General features: G+C 47.4%; 1 protein-coding gene across 4 annotated transcripts; it reads right to left on the bottom strand.

The window, feature by feature from the left end:
• Positions 1-2,065: 2,065 nt before the first annotated feature.
• ZNF839 (zinc finger protein 839) lies at positions 2,066-21,636 on the bottom strand. Of its 4 annotated transcripts, none has more exons than XM_058567739.1 (8): positions 21,212-21,636; positions 14,688-15,572; positions 11,629-11,853; positions 9,063-9,155; positions 8,221-8,370; positions 5,295-5,435; positions 5,008-5,137; positions 2,066-4,208 (listed from the first exon to the last, which is right to left on the bottom strand). In XM_058567739.1, the coding sequence occupies exons 1-8, from the start codon at positions 21,494-21,496 to the stop codon at positions 3,307-3,309; spliced, it is 2,811 nt and encodes a 936-aa protein (XP_058423722.1). In that variant the 5' UTR covers positions 21,497-21,636; the 3' UTR covers positions 2,066-3,306. The 4 variants fall into 4 exon arrangements, with proteins under 4 accessions (XP_058423722.1, XP_058423723.1, XP_058423724.1 ...); XM_058567740.1 differs by having other exon boundaries at positions 5,074-5,137; positions 21,212-21,635; XM_058567741.1 differs by having other exon boundaries at positions 14,688-15,335; positions 21,212-21,635.
• Positions 21,637-22,090: the final 454 nt, after the last annotated feature.

Raw genomic sequence — 22,090 nt, 5'->3', positions numbered from 1 at the left:
CAGCAGTGATGGCAGTGGGGGTGGCATAGGATGTGTTCATCTTCCACGAGTCAGTAAATAATGCCTAAACTGAAACATCAAGAAGTGACAGTAGAAGCTTGTCATTTAGTGATGTAGACTGAAATGCCAAGAGAGACAGCTAAAAGACCTGAGGGCAGTCACCTCAAGAAGAAGATGGGGAGAAAAGAAATGGTAATTATGTGCTATGATGGAGGTGTTAGCTAACACTATGTGGCAATCATATGGCAATATGTAAGTGTACCAAATCAACAAAAAAAAAGAGGAAGAGGAGGGGCTGCTTTCTTTTTTAAAAAATAAGTCTTAGAGAACTGACACTTTATATGCACATATAATTCTGTTGAAAATAAAAACCAAATAGCAAAAAAAGAAAGAAAACTGCTAAGCAAATGAAAAAAACCAAGGCAATTATCTCTAGGGAAAAAAAAAAGCTTACAAGAAAGAAAATGTCATCATAGTACACCACAAGGCTCAGCAATGACAAATTTACACTTCAGTGTACGCATTGAACACGGACTTAATACCAACTGGAGATAGAAGGACACGAGAAGTGGGGAGCGGGGAGGCATGTGAGCCATGTCTCACAATAGTTGGTCCATGGATAACATCTAATATGAAGAAGTTAAGAAAGTAGCAAGATGGACATGATTCAGACACATGGAGCTAAATAACTAAAAAGGAAGGAGAAAGTGATGGCCTCGGCTGAGGGGAGCTGAGGGCTGAGGTCGGGCCTGCTATTGCTCATCAGAGGCCCTTCAGTAGCATTTGACATTCTTTTTTTTTTTTTTTTAAAGATTTTATTTATTTATTTTTCCCCCAACGCCCCAGTAGATAGTTGTCTGTCATAGCTGCACATCCTTCTAGTTGCTGCATGTGGGACGCGGCCTCAGCGTGGCCGGAGAAGCGGCGCGTCGTGCGATCCCGGGATCCGAACCTGGGCCGCCAGCAGCGGAGCGCGCGCACTTAACCGCTAAGCCACGGGGCCGGCCCAAGCATTTGACATTCTTAACTATGTGCATATTATTCCCTAGATGAAAATAAAAATTTATCTTAAAAATGTGTGGGGGCCAGCCCCGTGGCGTAGCCATTAAGTTTGGCGTGCTCCACTTTGGTGGCCTGGGTTCGCGGGTTCCCAGGCACAGACCTACACCACGCATCAGCCATGCTGTGGTGGTGACCCACATACAAAATAGAGGAAGATTGGCACAGATGTTAGCTCAGGGCGAATCTTCCCCAGAAAAGGAAATAAAATAAATAAGGCGGACAAGGATGAACCTGGTGCCTCGGGAGCCTGACAAGGGGATGCAGTGCAGGGCCCCCCGTGCTCTCCAGGGAACACAGGAAAAAGGGAGTTAACAATGGTTGAACATGGACTAGGTGCCTGGTACGGTGATAAATGCTGCAAGCACATGTCCTCGCTCAAGGCCTACCCTGGCCATCCTGTGGGAGTCACTCGGGTGGCATTTGTCCCCAGGTCTGTGCTGATGCCTCTTCACTCCTGCTCTTAATCTGAGTATCACAAATACTATGTATCCAAAAGAAAGTTCTTGATGAGAAAAGGAAATTGCCATTTTTTTTTTTAAAGATTTATTTATTTATTTTCCCCCCAAAGCCCCAGTAGATAGTTGTATGTCATAGCTGCACATTCTTCTAGTTGCTGTATTTGGGACGCAGCCTCAGCATGGCCGGAGAAGCTGTGCGTCGGTGCGCGCCCGGGATCCGAACCCCGGGCCGCCAGCAGCAGAGCGCGTGCACCCAACCGCTAAGCCACGGGGCCGGCCCCGCCATTTGTTTTTTATGTAATAAGGTTATGCCTGTCAATGTACTGCTGTGATATAGAAGCTGTGCTATAAATCTGTCTCTCTTTGGGGACCCTGTGAACACTGTCTTGGTAGATACAGCACAGGCTCCCCAAGCACAGGCCGTCAGTCCTGACTGCTGCTGTCAATTCCATGCCTGGCACCCAGCAGGCCCTTAACAAGCACGTGTCGAAGTAATGAGTGTACTGCTATCAGAGCCACCTGTGTTTTCAACCATGTACAGTAGATGAGGGTACATTTTTATTCCATCAGTTAAATTCACTATCCATTTACAGTAGCACATACACAGTGGTGAAATTAAGATATGTTGGGATATTCAAAAGAGTAATGTCCTATAAACAGAAAATAAATGCGTATTTAACAGGGCCTCAGTCTAGACCGTGGTCAGATTTGACCCAGCTTGTTGTGTTAGTTGCCCAATGGGGGTTATGAACGATCCTCAGACAGGAAGCTCTGTCCACAATCCAGGATTCAAGAATGGGACTCACTCTGAACTCCCGAGAAGTGCCCCTGAGTCCACAGGATGCACCACACCATGACCCTCGAACCCAACTCTCCTAGAAGCTGTGGCTTGCTCAATGCTGGCCGTTCCGTCCTGCTAGGACACCTGCCCTTCTGTTCCTATTGAACCTGCTTTGAGATCAAGTGAGAGGATAGGAAAATGCCTCCAGTCACTGAAAGGGCTATACGAAATGCTGGTCCCCGAGAATAAAGCCCAGCCCTCCACAGCAAGCCCCAGAAGGAGCACAGCACCACAGTGGGGGGCAGCCCATGATCCCAGCTCTGCATGCTCAGGGTCTCTCCTGACAGTCTCTGCCAGTGCAGGGAGAGGAGAGCTACACCCTTCTGATGTTCTCACCTGAGTGTAGACAAATGGTTCTCCCTCTCCTTCCTTATAACAGAGCCAAGGAAAACATTCAAAAGAAGGGAACTTGATAAGTGACCTTATAAGTGGGCCATCAAAGGACTGGGGCTCTAACCTCGCCAAGGACCTATTCATGCCTCATTTCCCTCATCCAAAAAATGCATGTAGAAACCATTTTCTTTCCTACTTCCCAACAAAGTGCTGCCCAGAATGGCTAGCATATCTGTCTATCTATCTATTTATTTATTTTATTGAACCCAGATATGGTGAAAAAGCAGCATATCACCGAGGAGAGAAGGGGGCATAGTTTTGGGGAGCAGGGCAGACAATCAGATAATGGTGTAGTGGTATTAACTGTGATGGTCATCAAAAGCTTCTAAGCGTTAGCTGTATCAGAGGAATTCATTATCAGGTACCATATCTGCCATTATTACCAAGACTAAGATATAGAAAAAGGTAGACAGTGAGGTAGAAAGACATTATTCTTTATAAATAAAATGTTCATTTGTGTCAGTATTCACATTAGAAAAATATACATTACTTGAAATAGACCTTCTCTGGATAAAATACATACAACTCTAGGACTGTGGTTCTGACTCCACTTCACTGTGATGGCTCTGCCTCCACGGTTTCTAAAGGAACCCCTTCCAGTGGGCCTGTCTGCAGGGCAGGCCCCTCTGCATCAGTCACTATGACAATGTTCTCCACCCCAGACACTATGGAACCTGAATGGGACAAAATAAGTCCATCAGGAGTCTGAATAAATATCTGCTCCTGTTCCTGAGGCAACAACTCATGGCACCCGTTGGTAATTTCAAAAGCCATGGCTTCACCGACGGCAACAATGCTCTCCAGTTCTCTCCGGTCAGTGTGCACCTTGGTCCCGCAGGGGAACTGATCCAAGGCCCCCACATGGCTTCTGAGACCCCCTACAGTAGACAGCGATCCGTCCTGGCTGGCCTGAGTCCCTAGCTCGGATACAGTGCTGTAGGCACAGTCTACTGGCACAATGTCCATGGACAAAACTTTCTCCAGTGGAGGGGCTGCAACTTCTGTAAGCAGGACCTCACCAGGGCTGGACCGTTGGCTCTTCAGGTGGGAGTCAGGCATCTCACAGAGGTTTCCCACCTCTGCTTTTCCAGATCTGGTGGGCAGCAGGGGTTCCCCTCCTCCAGCGGATAGTAAGGTGCTGCAGCAACCCTGACTCCTCAGGCTGTCCCCAGCGTCCTGGTCTAAAGAGTGTTCCTGAACATTCTCTTCGGGGAATGCTGCCACCTGTTCCTGGGTCAGCATCCTGGGCTCTCCTAACTGAGTATAAAGACCCGGCGCACTGACATCCCGACACAAGAGAGCAGGGTCTGCAGACCCACTCCTGGCTTCTAAGTCAGCAAATGCTTTCAGCTGCTGGCCTGCATGGGCTATGCTTCCATGGTTGTTAGAAACCGGCATCACATGGCTGTCTTCAGAACGGTGCGAGGCATTCCCATTTACTTGAGGGGCAAAACCTAAACAGTTTGGAAGAACGGGTAGTCATACGTGTGCTGTGTTATGGCCTTTCACTGTACTCACTATCCAAAACAAGATAGTCCAATTAATTTTCTTGCCAAAAAAAACTGAAAAAAACTCCTTGCTACTTGGTACCTTCCAAGTAGGTATAAAGCTAAAAGAGGAAATACAGACTAGTTAGGCAAGGGGAGCTGTGTTCCAAACAATGCCAGAGAGTTTTCCTTGTTCTCAATGTCTAAATCTGCCTCCCCCTATAGCAGAATTAAGTAATATGTTCTAAAATGGAGAATGCCTCCTTAAACTGGAGACTTTATGATTAGGCAGGGTATCAGGTGGCCCTGATAAGATTTGAGAAAGTTGTGTAATTATTCTCGGTATGTCACATGTTCAGTGTCTAGGTGACAGGTTCCTGCTAGAGCCAGAATAAAAGCCAGAATATGTCTTGTTTTCAAATCTTGTATCTCAGCTGGCACTTAGAGCCAAGTCTCATGAAAGCCAAGCCATAGACATGGTGTGTTCTTGGGACCTGTTCCTGCTCTCAGATCTGCTCGACTTCTGGGGACCGTCCTGGGAGCAATCCATTCACCAGCACGAAGCTCTTCATTTCAATAAGGGACCCGAGAAAACCTCAAAGACCTCAAGACTCAAAGGGAATAAACATGGAATGATAGAACATTGGGAGGTTGGGATAAAAATCTTGAGAAACCAGAGGGTTCTCTTAAATGTGGCCACAGGGACACCCAACCCCGAAAAGCAGGCCTCTGAGCCACAGGGCACACACCACGAAGAACTTTTTACCCTCACTGGCAGCTGGAGCACACAAGACTGGCTTCTGCTGGCCTCCGCTGTCGGCAAAGTACTCACTGGTGTCCTGGGGCAGAGATTCTCTTCTGGTCCTTTTCACTGAGGCTGGCCCCTCTTCTACGCTCTACGAAGAGAAGACCCAATCAGCTAAGACTAGGAAGAAATAGGCAAACTTGTACCTCTTCTTCCTGGAGAACAGTGTTGTGAGTTGAAGAAGTCAAACCACAATAATTCAACATTGAACAGACAGTAACCTGGCACCTCCTTCAAACCATGCCCACCTCATTTTCCCTCTTCTGTTGGCTAGCTTCCTCTAGCACCTCCCCTTCTCTCTCTCGGCTGATGCACTTGGCTGGAATGCAATCTGTGTGTTTTTCTTTTTTCTTCAGGAATTCTTCTGTGATTCCTAACGACTCAGCAACCTGAGAAGAAAGGGGCCAATAGAGAGAAGCTTCACTCAAAACACACACATGGGGCCGGCCCCATGGCTTAGCGGTTGAGTGTGCGCGCTCCACTACTGGCGGCCCAGGTTTGGATCCCGGGCGTGCACCGACGCACCGCTTGTCCGGCCATGCTGAGGCCGCGTCCCACATGCAGCAACTAGAAGGATGTGCAACTATGACATACAACTATCTACTGGGGCTTTGGGGAAAAAACAAAGGAGGAGGATTGGCAATAGATGTTAGCTCAGGGCTGATCTTCCTCACAAAAAAAAAAAAAAGAAAAAAAACACACACATGAGTAGAAGCATGTCAACACATAAGAATTAAAGGACTTGGGGCCAGCCCGATGGCATAATGGTTAAGTTTGTGCACTCTGCTTCGGGGCTGGGGCTCATGGGTTCAGATCCCAGGTGCGGACCTATGTACCGCTCATCATGCCATGCTGCGGCAGCATCCCAAATATAAAGTAGAAGAAGAGTGGCATAGATGTTAGCTCAGGGACAATCTTCCTCAGCAAAAAGAGGAGGATTGGCAACAGATATTAGCTCAGGGCTAATCTTCCTCACCAAAAAAAATCTTAAAAAAAAAAAAAAGAATTAAAGGACTGAATGAATCTATGAAATCCCTTTGTACAGTGAGGGGCCATCTAAACAATGAGGAAAATGAAGATAAGTACTTGCATAAAGTTAGATGGAATAGCTGACGATAAAATGGATTATTATCAGAACCAGAATATTCTCTGTTAGCACAGTTTAGAAGAAGACATTAAACAGGTTTTTAAAAAAAGTTTATAACACTCTCTTTAGTGCCATCACACACTTACTATTGTTAGACTGATACCAAGGTAACTTTCTTGCCCATCATTCCTCCTCTTTTGAATTTTCACTGGTACCTTCAGGAAAATAATCCTGCCTATTCCAGAACCAGATCTCCTTTCCCAGTTGGTGGAAAGGGTGTGGGTTTGGGAGGCTGAGAGCCAGTGGGACACCGGCTTCTCTGCTCATGGCCTGGGTGACCTTGGCAGCCATCTGTCTCCCGAGCCTCAGCTTCCTTATCATGTAAGGGAGACCACAGCTGCCTTGAAGGGATTTTGTGAAGATCAGATTAGATTTCATACGCAAGGCCTGTGTAAAGCACCAGACGTACAAGTCATAACTGACAGCTATCACCATTTATACAGGACATCATGAAGAGCATGAGGGCGGGGGGCAAGGAAGGAAGGGCAGCAGAGCGAGGGTAGAGTAGAGAATGGGGGTAGGCAAGTTTGGTGCCTACCAACCTGACAGTGTCTCTTGCAAACTGAGCCACTGTCCTTGCTCTTAAGAGGCTGCGGCACAGCCTGAGCTGCCTACAAAGATGGGTGCCAATGGGCGTGCAGTGTTCGTGTGAGTCTAGTCTGCTTCGTGACATGATGATACCCACACTTGTTTAATTTACAGTTTAAAAAACGTACAGATGCCTACTGCCAACTGGGGCATCTATATGAGGCTCAGCAAAAAATCCATTATATTTATATATATATATATAATTTAAGAAAATAAAATATAAAAGTTTATTAGGTTATATTAAATATTGAATTTGGATAAAACTAATGATGATGACCAAAAAAAACCCCCAAAAAACAAGAACAAAAAATCCCATGTATTATATTACAGGGTAGATCAAGACTTCTTGCTACAGAAGTAACATACTCTATAAAATGCTAATCCTTCTAATAACAGATAGCCAGATCCATCATCACTTTAATAAAATGTTAAGAGCAGTCAAAGGCAACATGGCCTAAGTATTCTTCATTGTTGTATGAGTAATTTTCTTAATAAACAAGACACTATTTAAAACCATGGCATTGTGGGAGCCAGAGAGGACCATTAATTCAGTGCTCCCCTTTCACAGAGGAGGTGGCTGAGACCCAGGGAGTGCAGGGACTTGGCCAGAGTCAATAAGGTGCTCACCCACAGGCAGTGGGGATGAGGAGCCGAGGCTCTGGGCTGGGCACAGTGCGAGGCCCCTGAATGATCTGACCATATGGTGTACACTATGCCCAGCAAAGGGTTTTATCCAAAACAAGTAAAACCACATCAGCTCAAAACATATTTTTATCAAGAACCCAATATAGCTACTAAAGGCAATTTGATGATGACAATGACATTGAAATGAGAATTCTGTCAAAACAACCACAAACAATAACTACTGATCCCTGTGTAACCCATCCCCAAAAACTTGCAATAAGAAAACAACACACCATATTAACTGTGGGATTAACTGTGATCATCAGTGAATGGGAGGATTTTGGTGGGTTTTTTGTGTGTGTGTGTGAGGAAGGTCAGCCCTGAGCTAACATCCATGCCAATCCTCCTCTTTTTGCTGAGGAAGACTGGCCCTGGGCTAACATCCGTGCCCATCTTCCTCCACTTTATGTGGGACGCCGCCACAGCACGGTCTGACAAGCAGTGCATTGGTGCGCGCCCGGGATCTGAACCCGGGCCCCCAGCAGCAGAGCGAGCGCACTTAACTGCTACACCACGGGGCCAGCCCTGATTTTGATGTTTTTAATGTTCTTTTAGCTTACCTATATTTCTGAGTTTCCTGAAACAAGCATTTATCACTTTTATATTAAGAAAAACATTTTTCACTTGATGAGAAAAAGAGGTAAAAAGAAGTTGACTATGAAGATGTCACTACTAAAAACATTCTCCTTTTTAAATGGACCTCCTCCTTTTTGCTAACTCTAAGAGCAAAACTTTTTCCCATGTGAGATTGTTACCTTATCATTGTTTATTTCCAGGGGCTCCTGAGAACATGGACCAGAACTACGGAGGTAATCTTGACACATTTTCTTAACCATTTTATGCAACTCTTCAAATTCCTTATAGACGGCTGGGAAAAAAGGCTTTGCTAGATGACCTGTGTCAACCTGGGTAAAGATAAAGATGACAAAAATGTCTGAACCTGAGGCAATAATATAGAAAACACAGAAAGATACTTAAAGGAGGGAAGGATACAAGTTCCTCCAGCCCACAGCAGCCTGTCAATGGCAGGTGTTTTCTTCTCTCCCCAGTTAGAGCCTACGTGTGCCCAGAAAACAAACCACCCCCAGGGTGACAGCCATCAGAGGACGGGAGAGCAGGTCAGAAAGGCAGAAAGGCCCTGAGGACGGGCGTGTTTTCAGACCTGCAGGCGGGAGGAGGGCCAGGCCTTCACTCTTCCGGGCAGTCGTGCTGGTACCTCCTGGAAGTGTGGGCACAGGCGGCCCAGGCTGCATCGTCAGATGGGCTCATCAGGGAGCAGAGCCCAGAGTGGAGGAGGACAGGTGGGTGCCGGGGAGAAAGGCGACGAGGGCTGTGGGCTGGCTGCAGTTTGCTGTTACCACTTTTGAGCCTCCCACACAAAGTTAAATTAAAACAGTCAAGGGAGTCCCTGAGCAGCCTGCCTGAGAGCCCTGGCCATGCAGGCATCGTCCCCTCTGCCAGGCACCCCGGCAGGACCAGCAGGCTTTGTGTACTGGAGGAGTGAAACGACCTGACTCTCTAAAATAACTATGAAGGATGCCTTTCTAAACAACTTCAGATCACCCCTCGCTGGTTTAGAAACACTAAGACAACTCACCTTCATCAGAAGAAATTCATACACGGTCACAACCTGAGCCAGCTGAGGCAGAGCCAACTCCACTAGATCCTCCCGGTCACACTGGTGGAGAAACTACCAGAAGAAAGCATTTGACATCTTTGAAAGCCCCACAAGAATTTCCCAGTAGCCAAGTTGATGCAAAAAAGAACATAAAAGATAGAAAGTTCCAAAAATCCAAGTGATTAAGCAGCTCTAAGCTATACATGTTTTGCTGTATTAAATCTCTCTTGTTCACCCACTAGCAAAGTACTACGAGCAATTCCAGATTCTCAGTTTGACTCCCTCGTGACAGCACTGAGTGCATGGTGGGTACCAGGCCCTGGATAAGGACACAGCAATGGGGAAATGCATTCCCTACTCTCCAGGGCTCACCAACTAGTGCCAGAGACGAAAATGTAGACAAATCCGAGTCAGCCTGTAGTCAGGAGACTACCGCAAAAGTACAGGCAGGAGAAGACAGAAGAGCACCCAAGTACAACAGGGATGGGTGGGTGTGTGGGGAGGGAGAGATGCAGGGAGGGCACAGTCCTCAACACGGGGAGGGGTGAGTGAAGGGGAAAGAGGAGTCATGGGTACCTCTGGGTTCCCAGCTGAGCAGCCAGGCAGACCCTTGACAAGGTAGGGGTGGGACCGGAAGCCAGCTTGTGGGCTCTGCTAGGACGTGGAAGCCAAGGGGTTTACAGGACACCCAGGTGGGGATGTTTGAAGTCAGAGCTCTGAACTCAGCAGAGGTCTGAACAGGAAGTACAGACATGGGCGTCAGTAGAGTAAGGTGGTTTGAGAAGCCAGAAGGATGGTTGAGGTCACCCAGGGAGGCAATTAACGTGAGGGGGAAGCTGAGAAGGCTCAGAAACAGCAAGTCTTATGAGGTCAGGGAGAAGATGGTGGCTCAGAGAGGTCATGAGCTCAGGGCTTTGGAAGAGCAATCAATTAGGAGCTGCAAAAGACTGGAAGGCGGTTCAGAGGAGAGCCGCAGACGGTCATAAAACAGTCAGAAAAGAAAAAGGGAAACCTTCTCATTTGCAAGAAAAAAATGTTTAATTATGATTTTCAAAAGCCCTCAGAGAAAAAGGGAGGAGACATGGGAGGCTGGACTGTGGGGTATCATCTCACACGACCTGCCCTAAGTTCTGGACGTGCCTCACAACAGCAGGCAGGGCGTCCCTCAGTTCTCGGCTTCACACTCATGCCCGCCTGGCAGTTCTGTTGCCAACTGGTTTGGCTGTCATCTTCCCCCAGAGCGGGGGCCACGTCTATGACGTGCACACTGTCCCCTCCACACCCGGGACAGGGCCTGATACTTGATGGGCATCCAGTTAATGTGTAAATTAATGCCCATTTCTGGGAGGATTCTCATGTCTAAGAGTAGAGTAGTCCTCAATTCCGTGTGTGACAGATGTGGCACTGTAAATCAAGGTGACGGTATCATCATGTTAGAGTCGCCAACGCAAAGAGCCAACTGGGCCTCACTGATCTCAGATACCCTATTACATGCTCCTACTTATTAAACACCAAACATCCTAAATTCGAATTCTGGATCTGCCACCTGTCTGTGGTGGAGTGACCTTGTGCAAGTTATATATCCTCTCTGAGTTTCAGGTTCCTCATCTATTAAGTTGAGATAATAATTATTATGGAATCAATGAAATGAGGAATACCCGGAACTTAGCACAAAGGCACAGGGGTTAGTGTGGCTGAGTTGCCATGCAGAAAGTGCTCAATAGATGGTGGCTATTTTGAATGTTAATGAATGAATCAAGTCAAGGACTACCTTACCTCCTACACCTAAAAACTAGTCACCCAGGATTAATTAATAAGCCCCAATGGGAGTAAAGCTAATTCATATCAAGGTTTAAATTTCCCGCTAGAAGATGTAACCCCATGAAGCTTTCTAGGAAACCGACCTCCTCTCTGAAAACCACTCCTTCCCCTTGTGTGTGTAGGAGTTTGGAGGCCGTGGGCCCCCTGACGGCCACTCTTTCTGGGACCAGTTCTCACTAACTTTTCTTGTGCTGTCTCTTGCTATTTTCCATTTCTTTTCTTTAAGTTATTCTTCCGGCTATTACCAGGAAAATAAATACATCCTAGCCAAAGATAATTTGGATAAATTTAGGATTCCATTTTTCTAAGTCAATCCCATGAAATTTACTATGCCTATTTTCAATGACTGGAAAGGAGACTCCAGGGTTCAAAACCTGAAACATGCTTTTGTACCTTGAAACTTTTTACAAAAAAATAGAAAACCATTTCTGTTGTTTTCTAAACTGCTTCCATGAAAACACACGTTATAATTATTCCAAAGCTTATGAAGGCAAGCAGCTCTGCTATATTTAAGGCCCTCTGGTCATTTCAAACAGGTAAACCTAGGAATTATTTCAGATAATACTATCCTTGAATTTATTATATACTTCAGCCCATTTCATTTCAGGTGAACTGTTCAGTTCATCTGGGTATTTTATTTTTAGGTTCAGAAACCTAATAGTGAATTGCCACATCCCAGGCCAAAGAAACAGGTTTCAAGAACAGGGTTCTAAGAGCGACGCACCTCCTTAAGCCTGGCTCTGCTCCTTGCTGTGCTCGGCGCACCTGCTGCACCAGCGCCTGTGTGCAGGTGAGCTGCTCTGCTCTGCTCGGCGACAGCTGTGCTGGACTCCGCAGGGGTGATGCAGCAGCCACTTTTTCTAGGACCTGGATGTCTCTCTGATCCCGAAAGGGCTGAATAACTTCCATTTTCTAGTTCAGACACCAACGCTTCTTCAACTTCTACAGACTGACCATTCCAGATAGAGTTGCATACCCAAAATGAAAATAAAATAATTATGCTTTATACATCCTAATGAAAACCCTAAGGCAGAAAAATTTCAAGTCAAAAGCAAGGAACTTGCTAAAAACCCTAAGGCAGAAAAATTTCAAGTCAAAAGCAAGGAACTTGCTAAATTATTCTTCTTTGCATAATCAAGACACATTAGCCATAATCAATGCATCTTAAATTTTCCCAACAAAGTACCCCTTTAAGACACCAGATGAATAATAGTTAGTAAATCTGGGCTGACAAACCATAATCCTGGGGTGCTGCCCAAAATGAAACAAGAAATTTCTCTGACATCACTCTCATATTAAAAATTGAACTGAATTTTGTTAATTCATAACTTTCCCATGACTTCTGAAAAGTTTTATTATTTTTTTATTGGATATATTTCAAATACCATAAAATTCACTCTTTGAAAATACACAATTCAGTAGATTTTAGTAGTATATTCACAAAGTTGTGTAACCATCACCACTATCTAATTCCAGAACATTTTCATCACCCCAAAAAGAAACCCCGCACCCATTAGCATCACTCATTCCTCCCTCCCACCAGACCCTAGAAGCCACTAACCTACTTTCTGTCTCCATGTATTTGCATGGCTTTTTTGTGTGTGTGTGAGGAAGATCGGCCCTGAGCTAACGTCTGTTGCCAATCCTCCTCTTTTTGCTGAGGAAGACTGGCCCTGGGCTAACATCCATGCCCATCTTCCTCCACTTTATATGGGACGCCGCCACAGCATGGCCTGACAAGTGGCGCATCAGTCTGCGCTCGGGATCCGACCCTAGGCCGCCGAAGCAGAGAGTGTAAACTTCACCACTAGGCCACCTAGCCGGCCCTGCGTGGCTTTTTTAAGAGAATTCTGGATCTGGCACTGTCTAGCTATTTCCTCATTCCCTGCCAATTCCCTCCTCTGAAAAGAGGAATAATAATAATAAAATAGGAATAATAATAATAAAACAATAATAACAATCTCCCAGGACTGTTGGAAGGTTAAATGAACTAATACAAGGAAAACTAGCACAAAGTATGTCCTCTTAATTCTTAAAAGAACTTTCCCTCCAAATCTTCATTACAATGGAAGCTTCAAGAGGAATGCCAGGTCTGTCTGTGGCTTTAAGTACCACATGGCCCTCCAAAGCAGACTCGGGACAGGAGGGGAGAGACACAGATCTGCATATTCCTCTCTACCCCTGCAGCTGGAGGGAGCCAGCTCCAGGAACCCATGGCCTCACAGGCAATCTGGACAGCCACCACTCCCAAGGCCGGGTGCCTGTATTCAGGAAGTCAAATATCTAGAAGTCGCCTTTGCTGTGGTGTAGGATTTCATTATTGAAGAAAGTAGAAAGTGCCAGTTAGCCTGGTCATCCTGAGACAGTCCCAAGTGTGCCTGTTGTCCCTTGGAATTATTAATAATGCCCCTTTCACTCTCAAAATGTCCTGGTTTGGATGATAAACTACATGTCACCCCGGTCCTACTACAACTTAAGTAGAGAGGTTTCTCAAAAGTTGGGGTTTTACCAGCCATGAGAGGCATAGAACCTCATAAAAGAGGTCTAGAGTGTGGGCTTTGAAGTCAGAAGACCTGGGTCTAATTCCCACCCTGGACAGAGTCCTAGACGGGCCTCGACGGGGATGCTCATCATCCTTTCTGAGCCCCACGTGCCTCATCTCAAGTAGAAACTCTTGCACCTGCTTTTCAGGGCTCTCATAAGATTGAGAAAATTTATGTGAGGCTCCTGCCCAAAGCATGCATGCAATAAACGGTGTTACTGCTATTATTATTGAAGCTAATGCTACAGGGCAAGATATTTTTGAAACCTAACACAGAGCTGTCCCACGGTTCTACCACTAGCCCTCGGTACAGATCTCCTGGGCCCAGACAGTGTCTGTTCAGGTCCCAAGGAGCAGATCTGTAAGCCGAAACAGCTGCCAGCCTCACCCCGCCTTCAGGAACCCCTGTTCCACTGCAGGGAATGAGGCGGCCAGAGCAGACACTCATTTTCAACACCTTCCAAGTGACTAAAGTCACACACTCCCATCAGATAGTCACATGGATTCCAATGCTGGTTTCTCTATTTAACATTTGAAAAACTACAAATTAATATAAATATAATTACCTAGTCGGAAGCACAGAAACAAATAACAGCCAACGCAAGTTAAAGGAGAAGGAAGAAGGGAGGCTGAAGCAAAGTGTGACAAGGGTGACCACGGGGCCTGCATTGGTTAAAGTCATCTAGCTGCTGTTCTTAAAACAACTGACTATTGTACACGGCACACAAATGCGCACCGCACATTCTGTAACTTGAAATTTCAGTAAATAAATTTTGACATGGTGATGCAAACTCACAGTGACTTATATCTGCTTTGTCTGATTGCAAGCTTTGGAAGGGGCAAACGGGGAGAGAACATGCCAAGCAGTCTGTTACAGGTGACACTCCAGGAAGCACCCCTGTGGACTGCTGCCCCCAGTTTAGACTCTTACCAAGACCCGCTGTTACAGCAGCGTCAGCCAAGTGCTCTGCGATTAGTTTTACTGACCAGACCTAAAGAACTGGCGGCTGCCACTGAACACGCTCAGTAAAGCATTCCACACCAGACAGAAGACACACATCTCCTGGCTCATCTGGCAGTGATGCAGACCACGGGGGTGTGGGGGGCTCGGATCCCCCACTATGATGATTTTGGTTCTGCCTGAGCCTTCGCCTGAACCCCCATCAGACACCTATTAATTAAGGATTAATTTAAGGATGATGGGCAGGAATAAGGACACCGTCACCAGACAGAAACGTTACCTGCAGGCCACCCCGTGCTGACCAGGCCCCTTCCTCACTTAGAAGAGCTGGCGTGGACAGCTCCGGGGACGGCAGGCCAACGGCCCTGCTCTCCTCGCGGCCGCGGATCATGCTCCCATTGGCTTTCTCAGACAGCAACATCTCAGGTTCCAGCTGGCCGTGGCCAGGATTGAGTTTAAAATGCCGGGCTAGTCCTCCCTTTCCTATGTATGACTTTTCACAAGTCTGACACTTAAAAGTTTTGGGCCTCAGAGAGCAGCTCGACAAGTCAAAGAGCGCCTGCTTTTCCCTCTGGTCTTCATCCTCTTCCACGCTCAGTTCTGAATAATCGTCAGAATCTGATGGGTGACCGTCAGCCAAATCCTCTGTTTTTATGAATTTATAATCTTTAGCTTTATACTTGGGAGGTCGAGATATCCGTCCAGAACGTGTTTTCACTTTTAAAGATTTTTTTAGTTTCTCAGTGTGTTTTGTATGCAAGTTGGAAATAAAAAAGTCTGCTGAACTGGTGGAAACAGACGCTATTGCTGGTAGGTCAGAGGCTGACAAAGGCGCCAACGTGGTGCCCTGTCTACTCGGAGCCTCGGGGGCTGTGACTCTCTTCGCAGGGACTGGTCGGAGGGCGGGCAGTGGTCTCTGTACAAACACCTGAAGAGGAGGCTGAGGTGAGTGACTCAGGAAACACGGCTGTGGCCCGGTGCTCAGGAGGGGCTGTGCCCTGAGCAGCTGAGGGCTGGCGACGCTGAGCCCCAACATGCTGGAGTGCCTCCTGGGCGGCTGGCTCAGCCTGGCTGCCTTAGGCTGGATAGTGGCCAGTGGGGGCATAGGCCTTTCCTGACCTTTTGTGTCTCCAGATATTACCTTGACACAAATGGCTTCCAATTGCTTAAATACAGAAAGAGAAAAGAAGTATTATGCTTATTAACATTTCTGCAATTTCACTCTCATCATATTTTTTTTTTTTTTTGGTGGGGAAGATCAGCCCTGAGCTAACATCCATGTTAATCCTCCTCTTTTTGCTGAGGAAGACGGGCTCTGAGCTAACATCTATTGCCAATCCTCCTCCTTTTTTTTTTCCCCCAAAGCCCCAGTAGATAGTTGTATGTCATAGTTGCACATCCTTCTAGTTGCTGTATGTGGGACGTGGCCTCAGCATGGCCGGAGAAGCAGTGCGTTGGTGCGTGCCCGGGGTTCCGAACCTGGGCCGCCAGTAGCAGCGCACGCTCTTAACCACTAAGCCACGGGGCTGGCCCTCACTCTCATCTTAAATCCACTATCAAAATTCTTTTTCTGATTTATAAAATACATCTTACATATAAAAAAGTCAATATAATGTTCTGTACTGTTTACAGTGGTGTTTCTCAACCTTTCTGACCAGACCACAGTGATATATTTTACATCACATCCATATGTGCGTGTGGAAATACCTGCATATATAAATAAAATAAAAAGTTCATGAAACTACTTACCATTCATTCCTACATAAAAACCTTCTGGTAATATCTCTTCTATACCACTTTTGAAAAAATACTAGTCATAATCCACTAAATTGATCTCATGACCCATTAAGAAATATCCTTCTTTGGGGCTGGCCTGGTGACGTAGTGGTTAAGTGTGTGTGCTCTGCTTTGGCAGCCCGTGGTTCGCAGGTTCAGATCCTGGGTGTGGACCAACGCACCGCTTGTCAAGCCATGCTGTGGCAGCGTCCCATATAAAGTAGAGGAAGATGGGCACGGATGTTAGCCCAGGGCCAATCCTCCTTAGCAAAAAGAGGACTGGCAACGGATGTTAGCTCAGGGATAATCTTCCTCACAAAAAAAAATAAAATAAAAAGAAGAAATATCCTTCTTTATAGTTTTTACCACATATATATTTACTTGGGAGTTCCTAGTACTCTAAATTAGACTCAATTCAATATGTGGACCCATTTTTAAAAAAGTTTTTAATAAAATTCTGGAAACCAAAAAAGCCATAAAGAACAAGGTAACCTAGGTCCCTACCACCCACCTTAAGACAAGCGCTACCAGTCCAGGTGAAGCCCTCAGCTTTCTCCCAATCTATATGCACTTTTCTTCACCCTATCCTGAATGTGCTGTTTATCGTTCTCTTGCATTTTTTATATTACATACGTAGATATCCCTAAAAATATGTAGTGCGGTTTTGACATGTTTTTAACCGTTATGTGAGTGCATATCATCCCCTGCAACTTGGTGGGGCTTTTTCAGGTTTCTTGACTCCCTATCTTGCTTGTGACATTCATCCATTTTGAGGTGTGTAGCTCTCGGGGGTTCATTTTCTCTGCAGTATGAGAACAACATTCTCCTGTTGATGGACAGGTGGAAGTCTCCAACCCTATGCTCTTATGGTCTGCTCTGAACCTGCATGGATGTGTGTGTATACATGTGTTTCTCCAGGGCACATATCTAAAGGCTGCACATCTTCAACCACCTTTTTTTTTAACATCTAACAAAATTTTAAATGCCTGTGCTTTTTGACCTAGCAATTCCACTTCTTGGATTCCATAAGAAATATGGGCATAGGCACCAAGATGTACGTCTCGGAGGTTCAAAGACCATCTGTAGCAGCAAAGCACCTATCAAACAGGAGGGCTGCTGTCAACAATGTTCCACAAATAGCTACTGAGCAGTGACCATGTGCCAGAGACAATGTCATAGGCATCAGGGATACAGCTGTCATGGGCTCAGGGGACGGACAAGGTTCTTGTCCTCACAGAGCAGAAATAACGAGCATCTTTCTCCAAAGAAAAGAGACAAACTTCATCATCCAGAGCAGGCTTTCTCAACCTCAGCACAAGTGACATTTCGGATTAGCAATTCTTCATTGTGGCAGCTGTCGTGTGCACTGTAGGATGCTGAGCAGCATCCCTGTGTCTACCCACCAGATGCCAGCAGCACCCCCCAAGTTGTGACAATCAAAAATGTCTCCAGACATTGCCAAAATCGCCCCCAGTTGAGAACCACTGACTTGGCGCCACCAACAGGCTGTCTTCGGACTCAACCGTCTACCAAGTGGCAGGTCAATAAAAATGTCACCCAGGACAGAATGCAAACCCTCACTGAAATCAAGCTGGAGTCTGTATGTATGTGTATGGAGTCTGTATGTATGTTATATACCCTCCACAAACAGCAGAGACAATTCAACACATTGGTTTATGAGGAAGTGTACAGGGCTGGTGCCAGTGTCCCGCAAGTTGCCAATTCCTGGGCTACTTGTGAATCAAATGACAACTAGATATACTTTGCATATGTTTTAAGAATTGTATTCGTTTCATTTTACTACCAGTCACTTAGAATGGTTCTCTAGGGCCGACCCCGTGGCTTAGCGGTTAAGTGCGCGCGCTCCGCTACTGGCGGCCCAGGTTGGGATCCGGGCGTGCACCGACGCACCGCTTCTCCAGCCATGCTGAGGCCGCGTCCCACATACAGCAACTAGAAGGATGTGCAACTATGACATACAACTGTCTACTGGGGCTTTGGGGGAAAAAAAAAAAAACAAAGGAGGAGGATTGGTAATAGATGTTAGCTCAGAGCCCGTCTTCCTCAGCAAAAAAAAGGAGGATTAGCATGGATGTTAGCTCAGGGCTGATCTTCCTCACAAAAAAAAAAAAAAGAATGTTTCTCTAAGCTCTTAGGATATTTCCAGATAATGCTATTACACACACACACATACACACCAAATCCTATTGTTCTAGGATTACCACAGTGGCAATACTGGTCTAATTTCTATTTTTTTCCTGAGGAAGATTCACCCTGAGCTAACATCTGTTGACAATCTTCCTCTATTCTGTATGTGAGCCACCACAACAGCATGGCCACTGACGAGTAGCATAGATCCGTGCCTGGGAACCGAACCTGGGCCGCTGAAGCACAGCACTCGGAACTTAACCACTGGGCCACTGGGGTTGGCCCTGGTCTAATTTTTCAATCTGCTATCCAGACTAGTTTACCATGTAAGCACTATACTCGATACTTTCTTATATGTTTTTTTCACTCAGCGAACTTTTACTAAGTATCTCCAGGTGCCAGTGCATAAATGTAAGCCAAGTCCTAGCCTCAGCCCTCAGGAGGAGGGAGGTTTCCCCTGCCATGCCTCAGTCACCTGCAGACCTGCTGAATCAGGATCTCCTGCCCCCAAATCTATACTTTCAAAAGCTCCACTGATGATTCTGAAGGCAGACCAGGTTCCCTAAGGAATGCAGACAGGAAAACAATGACATCATGGTGCAACAGGTGCAATAAGAGAGACAGGAAGCACAGACAGCCCAAGGGTGGCAGGCTTCCTAGAAGAGGTGACCTCTGTGGGGGGCCTTGAAAGCTGAGTAGAATTTTTGCCAGGTGGAAAAGGTATACGAGGTTTAAGGAAAACACGTGTGAATACACGGATGCATGAAAAAGGGCAAGGCATGTTGGAAGAGACTGGAAATGTTTCTTTGGGGCAGGAGCAGGGAGAATAGGGAGAAACAGGAGCCAAAATCTGACCCATGGGAGAGTATGTCCACTTGGTCTGTGTCTTCTGATCCACACCACTCCTCACAGAGAACCAGGCCTGGGTTCTCCAAATGCACACCCCACCCCACCCCAAAACTGCCTCCCTTCTTCTGTATTTTCAACTCTGACCCACCCTTCCAAATCTAGTTCAGATGCCACATCTTTCACAAAGTCGTTTCTGATCCCCTCAGCCAGAAATAACCTCTCCCTTTCTCTAAATGCCTTTAGCTCTTTATTTGTATCGCTAGTTTTCCGACCTTGATTAGAAGTTATCTGAGTCATGTTTTACCTCCTTGGCTAGATCATAACCTCCTTAGGAGCAAGGTACCCATCTGGTTTACCTCTATGGCCTCCATGGCACAGCTGGGGTTCAAAAAGTATTAGCTGAAGAGACTGCAAAATTACATTATTGTGAATGCAGGCAGAATTTATATCATCTCAATTAGATTAGCTACAGAATACAATCATGCTGCCTAACTCTGATTAAGTTTGGGAAAATGTTATTTTTGGACTCTCCTAAGTTGCCACAACAAACCCAAAAAGCTGGGGCAACATTCAACAGGCCCTGGAGTGCAACCACACCTGGAGGACCCTGGGGAAAATGACTCAACCTTACCACGCTTGCTCCTCATCTGTAAAATGCTGACACAAACACTTTCGTGTGGCTGCTGAGAACTGAGCAGCCCAGCACAACGCTGGGCATGGAGTAGAGGCTCAGCAAACAGCAGCTACCACCACTCTCCCGACTTCACAGACTTGTGAGGTGCACGGTTGTGCACGGCTTATGTGGGAGGCATTTGTTTCTTCAGCAGAGTATGAGCCAGAAAGCTCATCCAACAAGCCATCCCTCCTGCAAACAAGGAAACCAAAGCCCAGAGAGGTTGAGTTACCCAAGGTCACATCTCTAGGAAGTATGGTGTTTGGGCAGAATCATACTCGTCTTCTCAAACTTTAGCAAGACAACTCTCCAGTCTTGATGACCAACTGGGTGCAACTCTAAGCAGCCAAAATCACTGAGTTAAAAAAACAAAAACAAAAACACACTGAAGATTGTTGATTCTATTCTCTACCTATTTCTTCTAATGGAAGAAGCATCTCTATGGCAATTTTGGAGAAGCATGTCATTTACAGCCCCAGTGCTGAAATGGGATGTGAAGGACCTCTGGCTTCAGGTCTGGACCCTCTGGGCTTGGACGACCATGTTCTAGTTCCAACTTCCCTAGCAGCCAAGCACTGTGTGACCTGGGAGATAACGCCACTGAGAAAGGATGTTTTGTAGTATACAAAGTGCTTTCACATATTTCATTCATTGAGTGTGTGTCAGGCACTGTGCTGGGCACTGGGGTTACCAATACAGGCACCACCACTCAGGGTGGTAAGTTCAGCCTCAAACTACTATAATGTACTTAATTCTGTCCCGAGTCTGGGCCGTTGCGCTTGCAGCACCTTCCACCTGAAAAGTTCTCTACGCCAGGTCCTTTTAATCCATTCAGGTTTCAGCTCCAGTGTCAAGCCTAAGGACTACTCACTCTAAAGGGGCCCCCTAGTCACTCGCAGAACCTGCCTTATGTTCTTCTTCATCGACTGTGTTCAAGGTTGCACCTCCTGCACCTAAGGCAGTGCCTGGAATACTGTAAGTACCTAATAAATGCGGAATGAACGGACAAGGGAATGTAAGGGGAGCTAGGCGGCATGGAGGAGCGCTGAGCAGGCCTGTGAAAGCAGAGAAGGCATGAGGGCGTCCCAGGCAGAGGGCCCAGCGTGGGAAAGGCTCCTAAAACGCGGCGTGTCGGAGGAGCTGAAAACGCCGGGGCGGTGACAGGTGAGGGTGTCCGGCCGTCCCTATGGAGCTAAGTGTGGAGACGCCCTGAGTTTTAACGCTGGTGGATCCTGGCCTCTCCCGCCAGGCAGCTCTAAGGCCGAAGAGGTGAAGCGGGGCGTGGCCCCGGCCTGCCCGCAGCGAGGCCTCGGCCCCCTCGGGGTCTCGGTTTCCCCACACCCCTCCCGGCGCCTCACCTGGGGCGGCAGCAGGCGCGGCGGGCGCGGGGGCTCGGCGCCGGGGCCCCGTTGCAGGGCGGCCTGCTGGGCCGCGTCCCGCAGCCGCCGCGCCGCGTCCTGCAGCACGAAGGGCGGCGGCGGCTCGGCGGGCGGCTGCGCCTTCGTCACCTGCTCCAGGACCCGCCGCAGCTGCTCGGGGCCCAGCGGGGCCACGCGCGCGGCGCTGCCGATTTGGCCCGGGGGAGCCCGGCCGCCGCCACCGCCCTCGCTGCCGTCCTCAGCCTCCGGCTCCGCGTCCGCCATGGCGGCCGAAGCGGGGACTCGAACCCGTGCCGCCGAGCGACGGCGGCTCGAATGTGCGTCACCTGGGAAAGGGTCGGCTACGAGTGCCCCGCAGGCCAAGACACCTCGGAAGGCGACCGCACCTGACGGAGCAGGTCGGTGGGCGGGGCCTGGAGTGGCCCCACCCGCCGCCACTTCGCCCGGGACAGAATCCGCCAGCCGGGAGAACCGGCCTTTTTTTCTTGTTGCTTGTCATGGACGTGTTTAACTTTGAGATGTCACCTCCTCCAGGAGCTGTCCAGGATCTCCCAGGCGGAGGTCTTGGGGGTTCCAGAGCCCCTAACCTGACATCACACTATCCAAATATTCTCAACGTCACGTGCATCAGAGTCCCCTGAGGATCCTTTCAGGACGTAGATTCCTGGGCCCCACCTCCAGACCTTCCGATTTAATAGACCTAGGAGGGGATTCACAGGGTGCATTTTTAACAAGTGTGCTCCCCAACCCCCAAATTGCTCCCAGGTCGATCCCCCCTCCCTACCCACTCACCCGGACTGGGCTCACCTTGAGAGTCGGGATGAAATTTTACACATGCAGTGCTCAGGACAGGCCCCA

Source organism: Diceros bicornis, chromosome 24 (genome assembly GCF_020826845.1).
Source record: "Diceros bicornis minor isolate mBicDic1 chromosome 24, mDicBic1.mat.cur, whole genome shotgun sequence".
In the NCBI taxonomy this organism is placed as follows: domain Eukaryota; kingdom Metazoa; phylum Chordata; class Mammalia; order Perissodactyla; family Rhinocerotidae; genus Diceros; species Diceros bicornis.
Note: the sequence above shows the minus strand (reverse complement) of the source record. Positions and strands in the feature narration are given on the sequence as shown.

Coding starts and splice junctions, on each gene's coding strand:
- ZNF839 (XM_058567739.1), bottom strand. CDS start 21,496: ATGGCGGACGCGGAGCCGGAGGCTGAGGACGGCAGCGAGGGCGGTGGC. Junction 5,436..8,220: donor TGGAAATAAACAATGATAAG/GTAACAATCTCA, acceptor CTTTCTTCTCAG/GTTGCTGAGTCGTTAGGAAT. Junction 4,209..5,007: donor TGCTCCAGCTGCCAGTGAGG/GTAAAAAGTTCT, acceptor CAAACTGTTTAG/GTTTTGCCCCTCAAGTAAAT.